The sequence below is a fragment of the Vigna unguiculata genome, chromosome 1 (genome assembly GCF_037176805.1).
Source record: "Vigna unguiculata cultivar grain cowpea cultivar isolate G323 ecotype 2 chromosome 1, ASM3717680v1, whole genome shotgun sequence".
NCBI classification, from domain to species: Eukaryota; Viridiplantae; Streptophyta; class Magnoliopsida; order Fabales; family Fabaceae; genus Vigna; species Vigna unguiculata.
In genome coordinates this window covers 42,609,471-42,623,352 of record NC_140792.1, presented here as the reverse complement: position 1 = coordinate 42,623,352, position 13,882 = coordinate 42,609,471, and the positions used below count along the sequence as shown (strand labels likewise).

The following is a 13,882-nucleotide window of genomic DNA, read 5'->3' as shown; positions in this document are numbered from 1 at the left end:
TTAAGTTGGACAATATCAATGCGATAATATAATATTGGCAAACTTGAAAGTAAAACATTAAAATCATAAACGAAGTTTATAAACACATTAATCTCTTAACTTACCGATTTTTTTTTTCGAAATAAAAATCCTTAAATAGTCACACTAAACATTAAAATAAACAATATGTTGGATATGGATAACTCTTCCTTCGTTAGGGAATTTAAAGTTGAAAAGAAAAAGGTAATATACATGAAAAGAAAGAGACTATTTTAGATTTGTAAAACATCCGATATTTTTAAATAAAGTACAAATAAATATGGAAAAAATAAATTAATGATATGATTTTGGTAATCTCATGGCGTTAGGGATTCAAGTGTGAGTCTAAGTTTCACATTAATTAGAAATGAGAAAGTAAAACATTATATAAGGATAAAAACCTATAACATCATTGTTTTAAAGTTTTGGATTGAAAGTTATGGCAATGTCTTGTGTGATTTGGCTCAGGTGTCATTGGTGTTATTTCTCTCTAATAAAACTTCTTCTATAGAATTAACACATTATTCATATTTATGTTTTTTTTTTTTTTAATAGTGAGCATATTAAAATTGTTAAAACGAATCCGATGCTGTACTACGTGGATGATGATATCACGTTGGGGGAGACAAGGCTAAGTGGATATACGTTGGGGAGAGAAAAAAGTGGATGAAAATGGCTTTGAAAATATAAAGATAAAATCGTCTTGTTCATTCCGATAAGACATTATCAATATAAAGAATAGAAAAGCCTTTCTCCACATTTGAGAAAAAAATAAAATACAAATTTATGAGCATGCATGCAATCATAGCAATGGTGTGATTTTAAAGTTTGGTGACATCTTGCTACAATCATAAACGTGAAGCATTGTTGTAGTAATAAATTATTATTATAGTTGTTATTATTACAAATCATTATTGACGTACGTAATGATTTAGGGTTTATTTTCTGTGTGAATTTTTTGAGTGACATTCTTCCTCTATTCCATTTTAGAAGCCCTGAATATGATACAGAAATGGTGAAAGTTTTCTCTCTTCATCTCTGTCAAAATGAATCATTCAGATGTTTTACTTTTGGCCTTTAGGTATTTGAATTTTTGCAGTTGTATATTGCACATGTTGATTTGAGTTGTTTTCTTAAGATTCCTATCCTATAATAATTGAATGGTTATTATATGATTAATTGTGTTTCAAACATAAATTAGTGTCAAAAGTCTTTTCACTTGTCATGGTATTTCTTTGCTTCAAATTTTCGTTTACACATTTTGGACTTTCTGAAAGCCTTGTTCCATGATCTCCTCACATAGTAACATCACAAATAACTTATTTTTTCAAATTCTATTTTAGAATTTTGATGCATTGTATTGAGGATAAATGTCGATCAAGAAAATTTCACTTTGAATATTTTGAACTTCATCAAAGGCGTATATATTCTGGATTAGAAGTCTCACATTGATGATGAGAGATAAAACATATATATATATATATATATATATATATATATGAATATAAATTTAACCTTTTATTATAAACTGATTTTATAAAATTAGATTAAATTTAAAATTTATTTTTTTATATTATATCAAAGTTTAATTTTAACGAACTTTTATTTATATATATATATATATATATACCTCGACTTTAAAGTTGACGTTATAATACTCTTATTTACGGCATAGTAAAAATCTCTTTTAACATTATCTTTGTATTCCTAAATATTACATTATTCCTTTGGGTCCACAATCACCTTATAATTGCTAACAATATTATATTTTTAAGATTTTGAGATGTAAGACTTAAGACTTATATTTGAATGACCTAAAATTGTATTTATATGTTTGAACAATTAAAGTCCCTAAAGAAAAAGATTATTATGATTTTTTTTTTTCTGGTTTGAAATATTATTTTATCATTTGATCATTATTTATTACTCAGTTAGCTGCTTGAACTACGAGCCAGTGCTCGAGTCTTTGTTCAAATATTCATCTTTTGTTTGATTTGAGTAAAAAATATGACTACATATATGCAGAAAAGCTAAAAGTTAAAAATTTCACAAATACTACAATTTTCCTAATCAACTTATTCCAACTTAATACAATAACATATAAACACATTATTTTGACATTAGACCAATTTATAAAGCTATATCAAGATCAAACTACCCCTTTTACACATCAAATAATTTTAATATTTCATTTGTAATATACAAAAAGTGAAAAAATATATATAAAAGTGAAATTCTAATGCATTCAAGTGAAATCTGGTTAATTTTAATTTCAACTTATTAAAGAAGAACATTTTAGTTAAATTATCAATACATGACTTAATATTATACAAGAGATGTCTTAATAAAAAATAATTATATATGTTAAATCTTATTCTAATAATTTCTTAGTATGTCAAAAAAGTTTAATATAGATATATTGCCATTATATTTATTAAATTAAATAGTTATATTGCATTTAATAAATATAGCTACTATTATATAGTAAAATATTTATATTTGTATATAGTTATATAAATAGTATATTACTTTGACGTAATTAGAAGAAGAAAAAAATCTCGTAAGAGTACACTAGTGTGCCTGTAGATTTCCTTTTCACTAAGTTGAGAGATATATGGTGATGTGATATCCATAAAAAATAGAAATTTGACATTTTGTTAAGGATGTGAAATTACAAAAGTATGAAAGAATTTAATTTTTCAGTTTTTTATAATTTTTTAAACGAGGAAAACTATATATATATATATATATATATATATATATATATTTAATGAAATTTGAAATTACAAATGAAAAATAAAAAAATATACAATCAAATTTAAAATTCATTATAAACTTTTATAAATAAATTAACACTAAAAGACTCAAAACAGAGTAATATTTCATCTTAAAATAACATTTAGCAAAACGTTCATAAATATAACAGTTTGCTGTTATGCTTGAATTTAATAGATGAGTATACGACTAATTGAAAAACCAAAATAAAATTATTTAATAACTGTTGGAAGAACGTGTGAAGGAGTGCTGTGGCGCCAGTTACGTGAAGCTTTGGGAAATAAGAGTTAATTTTTGGGCTTTGATTTAGTCTTGATCCAAAGAGTGTTGGGCTGAAGAATCACACGGCCCTTTCTTACATTTGTAACAAACTGTTACGGTTGAATACATTGATTCATTCATGGGAGCATTTTTGTAATAATGGTCGTTCCTTGACTAAGATCCAAAATCCAAGCCACCAAATACTGATTCCTTCACACTCTTTCGCTGCCTGCACTTCTGCACTTATAATGACACTTTTTTCGCACTCCTGCATAATGTATACCCCTTGCGTTATACACGCAATAACAAATTATCAGTATATAAACTATTGCTTTCTTCCTCGTACAATTCAATATACCTTTTTCTTTTGCAAATTGGAAAATGAATAATGCAATAAACATGTCACAAAATTTGCTACTGTCACTACTGCTACTATTACCCTTTTTCTGTTCTTTGCCCGTTCAAGGATTAAATGAACAAGAAAGAAAGGTATGTTCAATCGAAGAGTCTCAGTTATCCAACTATTTTTCAGAATTATTACACATATATGCTTCTTTCATTACACTTTTTCTGAATTGCATGAATTTTGTGGAAAAATAAAAAACAAAAACAGCCATATATTGTATACATGGGAGATCTACCAGCGGATAGAACCTATGCAGTGCAAGCCCACCACCACAACTTGCTAGAGTCTGTGATAGGAAAGTAAGGATCTCTATTATCAAATAGGAATGCATTTGATTGCACTTTTTTTTTTGGTACGATGAATGAATGTTTTTATTTGTTTTACTTCAGCGTGCAGTTAGCCAGACAGTCCAGAATCCATAGTTATGGAAAGAGCTTCAACGGATTTGTTGCACGACTTCTGCCACATGAAGCAGAGAGACTCAAAGGTTGGTACAGTGAAGTGATGCATTAAACTAAAACACAAATGTTCTTTTAAGAATCATCCAATGGTGTTTGATTTTGCGCAGAGGACGAGAATGTGGTTTCTGTGTTTCCAAATACAGTTCGCCAACTACACACGACAAGGTCGTGGGATTTTCTAGGATTGCCCTTAAACGTGAAGAGAAATTCCAAGATAGAAAGTCATATTATTGTAGGGGTGTTGGATACAGGTATGAAGAAAACATTTGTGTGATATTCACAGTGAAAACAGATCATAAATTGGTTTTGTATTGAAACAGGAATTTGGCTTGATAGCCCCAGTTTCAACGATACGGGGTATGGACCTCCCCCACGTAGATGGAAAGGCAAATGTGTAACCGGAGCAAACTTCACTGGCTGTAACAAGTACTGTTCTATGCATCACTTACATTTTCTCAGTCAAGAAAAACACAACATTATGTTAATCTAACATCATACGTTACAACAAATGTAAATAATTGTCGCATGTAAGTTAGTCACGCATGTCCATACACATGTTCATGCAATGAATGAATCGCAGGAAGGTGATCGGAGCCACCTACTTCAATCTGGCCATGAGCAATTCAAGCTACGACAGCGTGAGTCCGGCGGACGACCAGGGTCACGGCACTCACACGGCGTCGATCGCGGCGGGCTCAGTGGTGAAGGGGGCGAGTCTGTTCGGCGTTGGCAAAGGCACGTCGAGGGGTGGCGTCCCGTCAGCGCGTCTGGCTATGTACAAGGTTTGCTGGACTTCAGGCTGCAGCGACATGGACATGCTCGCCGGCTTCGACCAGGCCATTGCGGACGGCGTCAACTTCCTCTCCGTTTCCATCGGAGGCCCCGCACATAACTTCCTCAGGGACCCCATTGCCATCGGAGCATTCCATGCCATGACCAAAGGGATTCTCACTACTTGCTCCGCCGGCAACAGTGGCCCCCGCTTCATGTCCGTCGAGAATGTCGCGCCCTGGATTTTGACGGTAGCTGCTTCCTCCACTGATAGACAGTTCTTTACAGCCGCTGCTTTCGGTAACGGAAACAACGTCACAGTAAGTATGGCACTTTCATATGTTTGTGGTTGGAACTTGATATATACAACTTCTAACAACGTAACCATAATTTAACTCTCTTACCTTTTGCGCTAATATTCTCAATATCTAGTATAAAATAGTTGACAGTGTAAAGTTCTGGAATGGACATAGAAAAGAATTTGAATGATACATATGGTATTTGATTGGTACATGGTAGGGAATGTCTATTAATACCTTTTCGCCCAAGAAAAAGATGTATCCATTGACCAGTGGAATCATTGCTGCTAACGGTAGCGATGATGGCTTTGGCAGTCCTAGGTATTGTTCTTCTTAATTGATCCTGATTTGCTTGCAAAACTTTGTTCATTAGAAAGATGATGATGATGATGATGATGATGTTTATTATAATTATGGTTTAGGGGTTGTGATTATGGGACTATGAGCAAGGAGATGGTGAAGGGAAGAATAGTGTACTGTGTTGGGGGAACGGGAACACAGGACTTAACCATCAAAGAACTACAGGGAGCAGGAACTATCGTAGTCGTTGATGAGGTAATAGACGCCTCCTTCTCCACGGTTATTCCAGCAACCTTTGTTGAAGCCAGTAGTGTGGACCAAACCATTGATCTCTACATCAATTCCACAAAGTACGTTTTTTCTTTCACCATGCTGTTCAAATGGGTACTCACATAACTCTTTCAAGTTAAATAACTCAAAGAAACATCTTGGTTGCATTCCAATTTAGGAATCCTAGAGCCGTTATTTACAAGACAGCATCTAGACAAGTCCCTGCTCCATATGTTGTTTCTTTTTCATCAAGAGGTCCTCAAACGATCACCCCAAATATCTTCAAGGTCATAACACACACACTCTCTCTCTATCTCTCTCCGTTTTGTTCCATTTGGCTTTGCTTCTAAATCTCTGTTTGTTGTATCTGAAGCCTGACTTGACTGCTCCGGGAGTGGACATACTAGCTGCTTATTCCAAACTGGAATCAGTATCAGGGTACCGTGAAGACGATCGTTATGCTATTTTTAACATATTATCAGGAACATCTATGTCGTGTCCACATGCCGCTGCAACAGCTGCTTATGTCAAATCCTTCCACCCCGATTGGAGTCCTGCTGCAATTAAATCTGCTCTCATGACCACTGGTGAGAAAATTAGAACATTGAATGTAAACAAAATTTTCACTTTCAAATCTAACATCTTTCTCTCTACTATTTAGCCACTCCCATCGAAGTCAGGGACAACTTCACGGTACTGGGAGCTGGGTCAGGACAGATTAATCCTGTGAAAGCATTACATCCTGGTCTGGTCTACGACACTGGAGTGCATTCCTATATCTCCTTCCTTTGTAAGGAAGGCTTCAACAGCACCAACATTGGCGTACTGATTGGCAATAGAAATTTCAATTGCTCAAGCATTAAGATTGAGCCAGGAACGGACGGAATCAACTACCCCAGCATGCATGTCCAACTCCCCAGTCCCCTTGATAGGATTTCTGCAGTTTTCTATCGGACTGTGACTAATGTAGGATATGGAAATTCAACTTACAAGGCTAAAGTTACAGCCCCTGAAGGTCTTTCGGTGAAGGTCATCCCAGATACGTTGCGTTTTATCGGATTGCACCAAAAACTGTCATTTAAGGTTGTTCTGAAGGGCCCCCCAATGCCCGTGGAGACTTTTCTAAAAGCTGCATCACTTGAATGGAACGATTCTAAACACACTGTCAGAAGTCCGATACTTGTCTATAAACCAATGTCATTCTATTGAATGTATTGAACCTTAGTGGACAGTAGCATAATCTAGAAAATTGGGCACACGAGTTTTTTGGATTCAAGGAAAAAAAAAATCAGAAATTTATTTACCAGAAAAAGATAGTTCAGGACTTCTCTATTTTTTTTTTCCCTCATTTTATACATCTTAGTTATTTGGTTTAGCTGAATGAAAAGGAATTTGACTGCACGAGCGACCATTTTATTCATCACCTGCATCTTTTTCTTCTCTTAATAACTCACACTCCCTCCATATAATCGTGGTAGGATTAAACATTGTCTCAACTCTGTCATCAAATGTCTATCTTTCGAGTTTGAGCAAATGGGGGAAAAGGGGTGCCCATTTTAAAATATGAAATATAAAATACTTTATATATTGGGGAGAAAGGAGTACCCGTTTTACGTAAAGGTTATGCCACAAAATTATGTGAATGAAAATCACCCTTTATATAAACTGTTGCGACAAAATCAGCATGGTTCTGAAGTTCATAGGCACATCAAACCATGAAGATGTCACGAACAGCCACTTCACAGAACCAAGGCCGCTACTTATCATTGACAGCAGGGGATGATGCTTGGAAAATTGTTTTTAAATTAGGACACTGAAACAACGATGTAAACTTTTTGATAAAATCAATAGAAGATTAAAGATAGATTTCAAAATCCATTAGAGTCACATAGGATAACAAATTGCATGTTCGAATATACAAATTTAAAATGAAAATGTTAAATTAAGTTGAAAGTGGACTAAGTAGATGAAATTGAAACCCATACACAACGGAAAGTCAACCTAGTTCACATACATACAAAAAGCACCGTGTTCAGACTTATGATATGCTTATAAAAATATGAAAAATTATCTTTTGACAAATTTTTTTAACAAACTTTTTGACAAAGTTTCTATAAATAGAATTAAATAGATTATTTTTTTATTTTTTAATCAAAATAAAGTAATAATTATAATATTTTTTTACTTAAAAAGGTAATTTGTCAAAAGTTTGTCAATTTTTTTGTTAAACTATCATCTTCCTAAAAATATAGAAGCTACTGCATTCATGTCATTCACCCGAGGGACCAGCAAAAATTTGAACCAAATAATAAACAGTAAACAGATATCCCCGCACCGAAATTAATTGATGCACACACAAGGAATAGAGGCCGTTGTGCGCACGGCACTACTTCAGCTGAAAGATGATCTCAGTTCTCAAATAAAGATATAAAAGTACAAAATCTAAATTTCTTTTTGTTTTGTTCTATCCATTAAAGCGGTAACAAATTTCTGATTTCTGATGTTTACAGTCAGAAGTTGAAAGTTGAAGATTCCGGTATAACTGGCAATGAAAAATTTGGTCAGTTTCCGCTTAAGAAACCAACCTCCCTCTGTCTCTTTTTCTCCTCAGTGTCTTGTTCTCCTCAGCGGGAGGAAAAACTCCTAATAAGTAAATTAAAAATAAACAAAACAAGACTTATGAAAAAAAAATTAAACCTTCAACAAAGACAGCTCTTTACATGATTTGTTGTTCAGTCCTTTTCCTCCAAAGGTCCCCAATAGACATAGTTGACCTGTGTGGAGGAACTCGCTCCCTTTGAATATATTGCACAGTCAACACTGCATTCGAGACTGGCGGTTATGGATGCTTTTCTGCTTGGTTAATTCCTTTCTCCTCTTTCTTGCTTCTGCCGCAGCAACTGCATCAGCTAGACTTTTCCCCTGGCAAATGAACTGTTCTTGTTTCTTTTCAAGTGAAGATGGTGCAATATAAGCTGTTGAAGATGCTTTATTGTTTGGACCAGAATGTAATTGAAGTTCGTTTTCTTGTTCGAAAGCAGAAGCATGACCATTACAACCAAGAGTGGGTCCATGATAATTCTCTATAATGTGACATCCTGTTTTCTTCTCACCTCCATCCATTGAAAATCTCGAAGGGTCATTAACGAGTCTGGCTTCTGTCCAGGCTCGATAATCCACATTTGCCAGTGTATTCAAAGATGAACTAGAACTACAAGGTTTGCCTAGAGAAAGATTATTTTGTTTATCTTTCAGACTACAGGAAGGTGATGATTGTCCATTTCCAAACTGTGGACAAGGGAATATCCAAGGGCATGGAAACATGTAAAATGGATTTGGTGTTTGCTTGTCATTTATAAGGTTATTTTGCTTGTGATATAATTCAGACTCGGAAGAACATGGAACATTAGCAATAGATGGAATGATGATGGAATTGAATGATGCATTTGGTAAATGAACAGGATAAGTAGGCTGAAGGGGCGAAGGCCAAAATACATGTTGAACTGGAAAAGGGTTATAAAGGAACCATGGACCACTACCAGACGAAGGTATTACCTCAGCCACAGATGACTCGGGCTCAACAGGAGTTTTCTCCTCCTCCACTTCAGTGTTTGTTGACTTGGCGATCTGCAAAATGGAAGATGACATTGATTTTCCTGGATTAATATACTTCCTACGCAAACAAGAGTTACACAAAGCTTAAAGATTTCTATAACATCAGACAAACTTACTTGTGCCTTTAAGTGCTTATTTGTAGTCTCCAAAGACTGATACTCTTTCAAAGCCAAATCTTTCTCCTTTTTGTCAAAAATGTCAGGAAATGTGGAAAAATATGAATTTTCAGATAAAACATCCAATAGGGTAAATATATTAGGATAAAGAAAGGGAAGACAATAAAAGTGCCTCGATAAAAAGATATAAAATAAGGGATAGTACGTACCTTCTTTAGATTTTCATTCTCCACCGCCAAAGTGGCAGCTTTTTTTGTTAATTCCTCACACAGAGCCTGAAACAGTTTTACATACGCATACATATAAAGAAGAAATTTCTAAATATTTCAGTGACAAATCAATCAACCAGAAATAAATATACAACTTAAAAAATCAGAGTTTTTCTTTCATAATAGTTCATTTTAAAATCATATTATTGAAGTTTGCAATGACGTTTAAATATACATATACATTCACAATTCAACTATAGATTTGGGAGTCTTTTGATCTAATAGAAAATAGGATGTTATAAAGAACAGTATACTGCAAAGATCTCGTTAATAGAAAAGATAGATTTGGTATCTTCTTGACGTAATATGTAGTTACTTTGATGTAATTTGTAGTTACTTCGATCGGGACAGAAAAATTTAGAGTAGCATATCACCGATAGCTAGGGAAGTCATCAATTACAGCAAACACTAAATAAAAAATAATCCACATTTCGTTTATCTAAAGAAGGAGCACATAAATACCGATCGTATCCACACTTGGGTCACAAATGGAAGAATTGAGGCTTTAAATCATTTTTATCAATCTAGAATAGCAACATATACCAGCTAACTTTGAAAATGATATAGCAGAGAGAAAAAAAGACATGCTATTTTAAATATTATAATACAAACAAAATTTTTGAAGTCTATATCATGACCGTGCCACCATAGCACATGAAAAGCAGCTATGTGACTGCTATCGAAAACCACTTCACCGGTTCAATCCTATACTGGCTATAGTGGCCTAGAGCCTCCCCTCTCCATCTCAATCTATAGTTGATAAGCACTACTTGTCAACTTTTCTATTTTGGAAAAGGGGAGGAGGCATCTAGTCATTTAAAACTAAACTTTGGATCTAGCTGTCTAATTCTTAGCAGAATCAAAATATAGCATATTAAAATTATCATGCACTAAAAGAAACATGCTTGACCGAAATAGCACACTATTGACTACTAGTCTACTTCTGTATCATGGAACACTGAAGAAGAGCAAAGTTATTTAAAATTAACTTTTTGTTCTGACACCTAATTCTTAATGCAATCTAAACAGGGTTTGTTATAGTTATTATGCACCATATAAAAAAGGTTAACCATAGTAGCTTCTGGTACAAAACTGCTTGCATCCTGTAGTTAAATATCCAAAAAAATCATGTTGTCCGTATTAATACTTGTTTACACACAAGTTTGAGGGAGCAATACTCATAATAATATGGTTGATTTTATATATTGTATTTCAATTTATGAAGACTAATTATAATTACACTGTACCTTACATTAAGAAAACTTAAAAGTTAGGGAGAAATTGTCTCCAAAGCTCACAAAGTAGAACCTTTCTTGCATCTTGCTTCGTTCTGTTGTCGTGGTAATATGTATTTACACACAAGTCTGAGGAAGCAATACTGATAATAATACGGATTGATTTTATATATTGTATTTCAATTTATGAAGACTAATTATAATTACATTGTACCTTATATTAAGAAAACTTAAAAGTTTGTGGGAGAAATTGCCCTCAAAGCTCACAAAGTAGAACCTTTATTGCATCTTGCTTCATTAGGTGTGTGTTTGGTTTAGATGTAGCAAGACATAAGCAAATCTAAAAATGGTGAATTGATTTGCCTATGTATATACCTGCCTACGTCGAATTGTCTGCCTGGCTGACTCTCTATTTGCCAATATCCTGCGCATCCTCCTTGCTTCTTTTTCTTCCTGAACAGAAAGCCCAGTAAATTATAAGGATCTACTATACCCAGAAATTGATGTACAAATTCACTCCCATACCTCAGTTAAATTTTTCCTTGACCTGTTGCAACGACCTAAATGGTTATTTGAGCTATGTCTTACGTTGGAATCCTGCTCCACCTCAGTATGACTTGAGTTTTGTATTAAATTGGCATCCTGCTCCATCTCCGTATGACTTGAGTTATGCATTAAATTGGCATCCTGCTGCACCTCCGTATGACTTGAGTTATGTATTAAATTGGCATCCTGCTCCACCTCCATGGGTTCTGAACAGTTATTCTGCTGAGTCCTCTCTGCTTCTACAGACCCAGTAGTGTCTACTTTTTCTTCTTCCTGCTGACCTGCAATAGCTTGGTCCTGCCATAAATTACACCATTTATAAATTCCTGCGTACAATGCTACAACCGGATGATAGTATCTTAGTTACTGCATGTGATCTTTAATTAATTAACTTATTCAACTTAAAAAAAGAAAAAAGAAAAAAGAAGCTGACTAGGTTTGAATTTCTTCAATGCAGTAAATACATGAATGTAGAAGTTAATCAGTGGTATTCAAAGTGAAAAAAAACCAAAAGAAAGTGCAAAAAAAAAATATATATATTCTTAGACATGGATGTCACATTAACAAAGTCTCAATCACCAACAAGGTAATCTGAATACCACCACCTGATTATAAATTGTCAATGCATGATTAGAAAATCAATTGTTAATATTCCAACTCATAATTTGTAATGCATGTGTTTTTTATATAATATCAGTCGATCTCTCATTGTATCACTTACTTTCTATATGCTAAATATTTTCTTTCATAATAAAAAAAAAAAAAAAAAAAACTGTTTGTAGCAACTCTGAGTTCTTATAGTTGGTGCTAACAATGTGAAATTTTCTTTCTCTATTTCTAAAAAAAAAAATACAATCCAGACCATGGACGAGTCTTTAATAGAAAAACATCTGTCCATAGAATTGAGCTCTGGCTGAAATTTAAATTGCTGAGGAATAGTTACCATTTTGTTTACTGTTCTGTCAATTGCAGAAAACTTATACAATTGGATTCCCCCTATATCTACGTTGGAGAGAGTTAAAAATAGTTATCTGAATCGCTTCTTCCGCACCTATATAAAATAAATAAATAAATCCTATTACCCCGCTACCTGTAGACTCCTGTGTGTGTTCGCATAAAAACACAATATAATTCAACAGTATTAGTGGAAAATACTAATACTATTTGTGACAATGAAGTTGAAATTGGTTGGACCTAAATTATGTAATTAAATTAGGAAAGAACAGTGAGAGAAAACGAACCACAATCCCAAGAGAGGGATCAGAGTGAAGAGTCGGTGAGAGATGAAGTTCTGGAATGGCACATAGTTTGGTGCACCATTTGTCCGTAGAGTGAGAGTCACGCATTGCCAACTGCGCCAGAGTCTCTGCCGCTTCCATCTCCTCCGTGTCAACAAGCCGATCCATGCTTTCAAAGGAAGAGAAGCGAGAAACCAAAGTGGAGGTGGATGCGCGCTTCTCCGATTCAGCATCCATAGTGGCGATGTTCACGCCTGTTTGCAACAGGCAGAAAGAGAATGAGAGAGAATATAAGAGAAGAGTGAGCGTCTTGTAATGTAACGTAACGGTGAGAGTGAGAACCGAACAGAGGGAGAGAGGGTATCACATCACTCACTGGTTAGGAGAGGAAGGAGACAGATAGTAGATGATTGCCACGTGTAATGCCAGTTCACAAGTGGACATCTGTGATAATAAGCAACAAGCTATGTTGTCTCGCCACGTATCCCAAATTTTACCACGTAGGCGATTTGCCGCACTGCAATCGTTCTCTTTTCAATATTCCATCATCATTGTTACCCTAATTCATTCATTAATTAAGCGCGTTTCAACGCCTAATCAAAATGTCAATACCACCTCATAAACTGAATACTAAGTTCAAAAAAACATAAAAATAATTTGTTTCTTAAATTACTATATATATCCTTAACCTAATTTGCACAGTTTAGTTTTCTTCTGCACCAAAATATACATGTTTCTCAATTATTTTTTCTATTAACACATATTTATCTTTTTAAAAAGTTATATATTATAAATTGATTGATGTTTTCCTCTAATGTTTTAAACCTGAATAAAATATACAATATCAAAGGGACTAAGATGTTAGAAAATAAGAGTAAAGTTGATATAAATTGTTTTCAAAGTGATTCTAAAATATGTGTAGTCAGTTATAAAAATAAATAAATCTTGGAATTTGTTGTGTTTTTAATAATTACATAAATGCATTAAAAATTAATACATGATTCCAAGGCAAATGTATTAGTATAGGGTGTTATGGGTATGAATGTGATAGGTTTACATCGAAGTGTATAGACATTTGAGCATTTCGATGAGATCCTTTCATCAGTCGGCGTGACAGCGGCCAGTCGAATGAAGAAGAAATTACTTCATCTCATGCGGTGGAGTTTGACATCGTCTGTGAGAGAATTTATGAGTTGTTATTCGTGGAGTTATGTTGAAGGTTTTTTTATACACGTGTTGACTGCACGTGTCACTCAGATAAATCTCAATTAGATGAACAATATCAATCTTTCTTTCAAATTT

At 34.0% G+C, this 13,882-nt stretch overlaps 2 protein-coding genes across 3 annotated transcripts; one reads left to right on the top strand and one right to left on the bottom strand.

Annotated features, from left to right (window-relative positions):
* The first annotated feature begins 3,387 nt into the window (after positions 1-3,387).
* Positions 3,388-6,927, top strand: LOC114190945 (Subtilisin-like serine endopeptidase family protein). The gene is made up of 11 exons (XM_028080039.2): positions 3,388-3,543; positions 3,668-3,759; positions 3,850-3,947; positions 4,029-4,172; positions 4,242-4,347; positions 4,502-5,012; positions 5,212-5,312; positions 5,414-5,641; positions 5,740-5,848; positions 5,935-6,148; positions 6,223-6,927. The coding sequence occupies exons 1-11, from the start codon at positions 3,436-3,438 to the stop codon at positions 6,768-6,770; spliced, it is 2,259 nt and encodes a 752-aa protein (XP_027935840.2). The 5' UTR covers positions 3,388-3,435; the 3' UTR covers positions 6,771-6,927.
* Positions 6,928-7,867: 940 nt separating this feature from the next.
* LOC114180552 (Basic-leucine zipper (bZIP) transcription factor family protein) lies at positions 7,868-12,932 on the bottom strand. 2 transcript variants are annotated; one of them, XR_003603696.2, is made up of 7 exons: positions 12,584-12,932; positions 11,322-11,639; positions 11,172-11,249; positions 9,502-9,567; positions 9,293-9,358; positions 8,282-9,188; positions 7,868-8,204 (listed from the first exon to the last, which is right to left on the bottom strand). XR_003603696.2 is itself a non-coding variant. In XM_028066864.2 (6 exons), exons 1-6 carry the CDS (start codon positions 12,815-12,817, stop codon positions 8,376-8,378), a joined length of 1,575 nt encoding a protein of 524 aa, XP_027922665.2. In that variant the 5' UTR covers positions 12,818-12,932; the 3' UTR covers positions 7,868-8,375. The 2 variants fall into 2 exon arrangements, 1 of the variants encoding a protein (XP_027922665.2); XM_028066864.2 differs by having other exon boundaries at positions 7,868-9,188.
* Positions 12,933-13,882: the final 950 nt, after the last annotated feature.

Excerpts from the sequence above, each read along its gene's own strand:
- LOC114180552 (XM_028066864.2), bottom strand. The coding sequence starts at position 12,817 with ATGGATGCTGAATCGGAGAAGCGCGCATCCACCTCCACTTTGGTTTCT. Across the intron at positions 11,250-11,321 it reads CAAGGAAAAATTTAACTGAG|GAAGAAAAAGAAGCAAGGAG; the intron begins GTATGGGAGTGA and ends CTTTCTGTTCAG. Across the intron at positions 9,359-9,501 it reads AGAATGAAAATCTAAAGAAG|GAGAAAGATTTGGCTTTGAA; the intron begins GTACGTACTATC and ends TTTGACAAAAAG.
- LOC114190945 (XM_028080039.2), top strand. The coding sequence starts at position 3,436 with ATGAATAATGCAATAAACATGTCACAAAATTTGCTACTGTCACTACTG. Across the intron at positions 4,348-4,501 it reads AACTTCACTGGCTGTAACAA|GAAGGTGATCGGAGCCACCT; the intron begins GTACTGTTCTAT and ends AATGAATCGCAG. Across the intron at positions 6,149-6,222 it reads ATCTGCTCTCATGACCACTG|CCACTCCCATCGAAGTCAGG; the intron begins GTGAGAAAATTA and ends TCTACTATTTAG.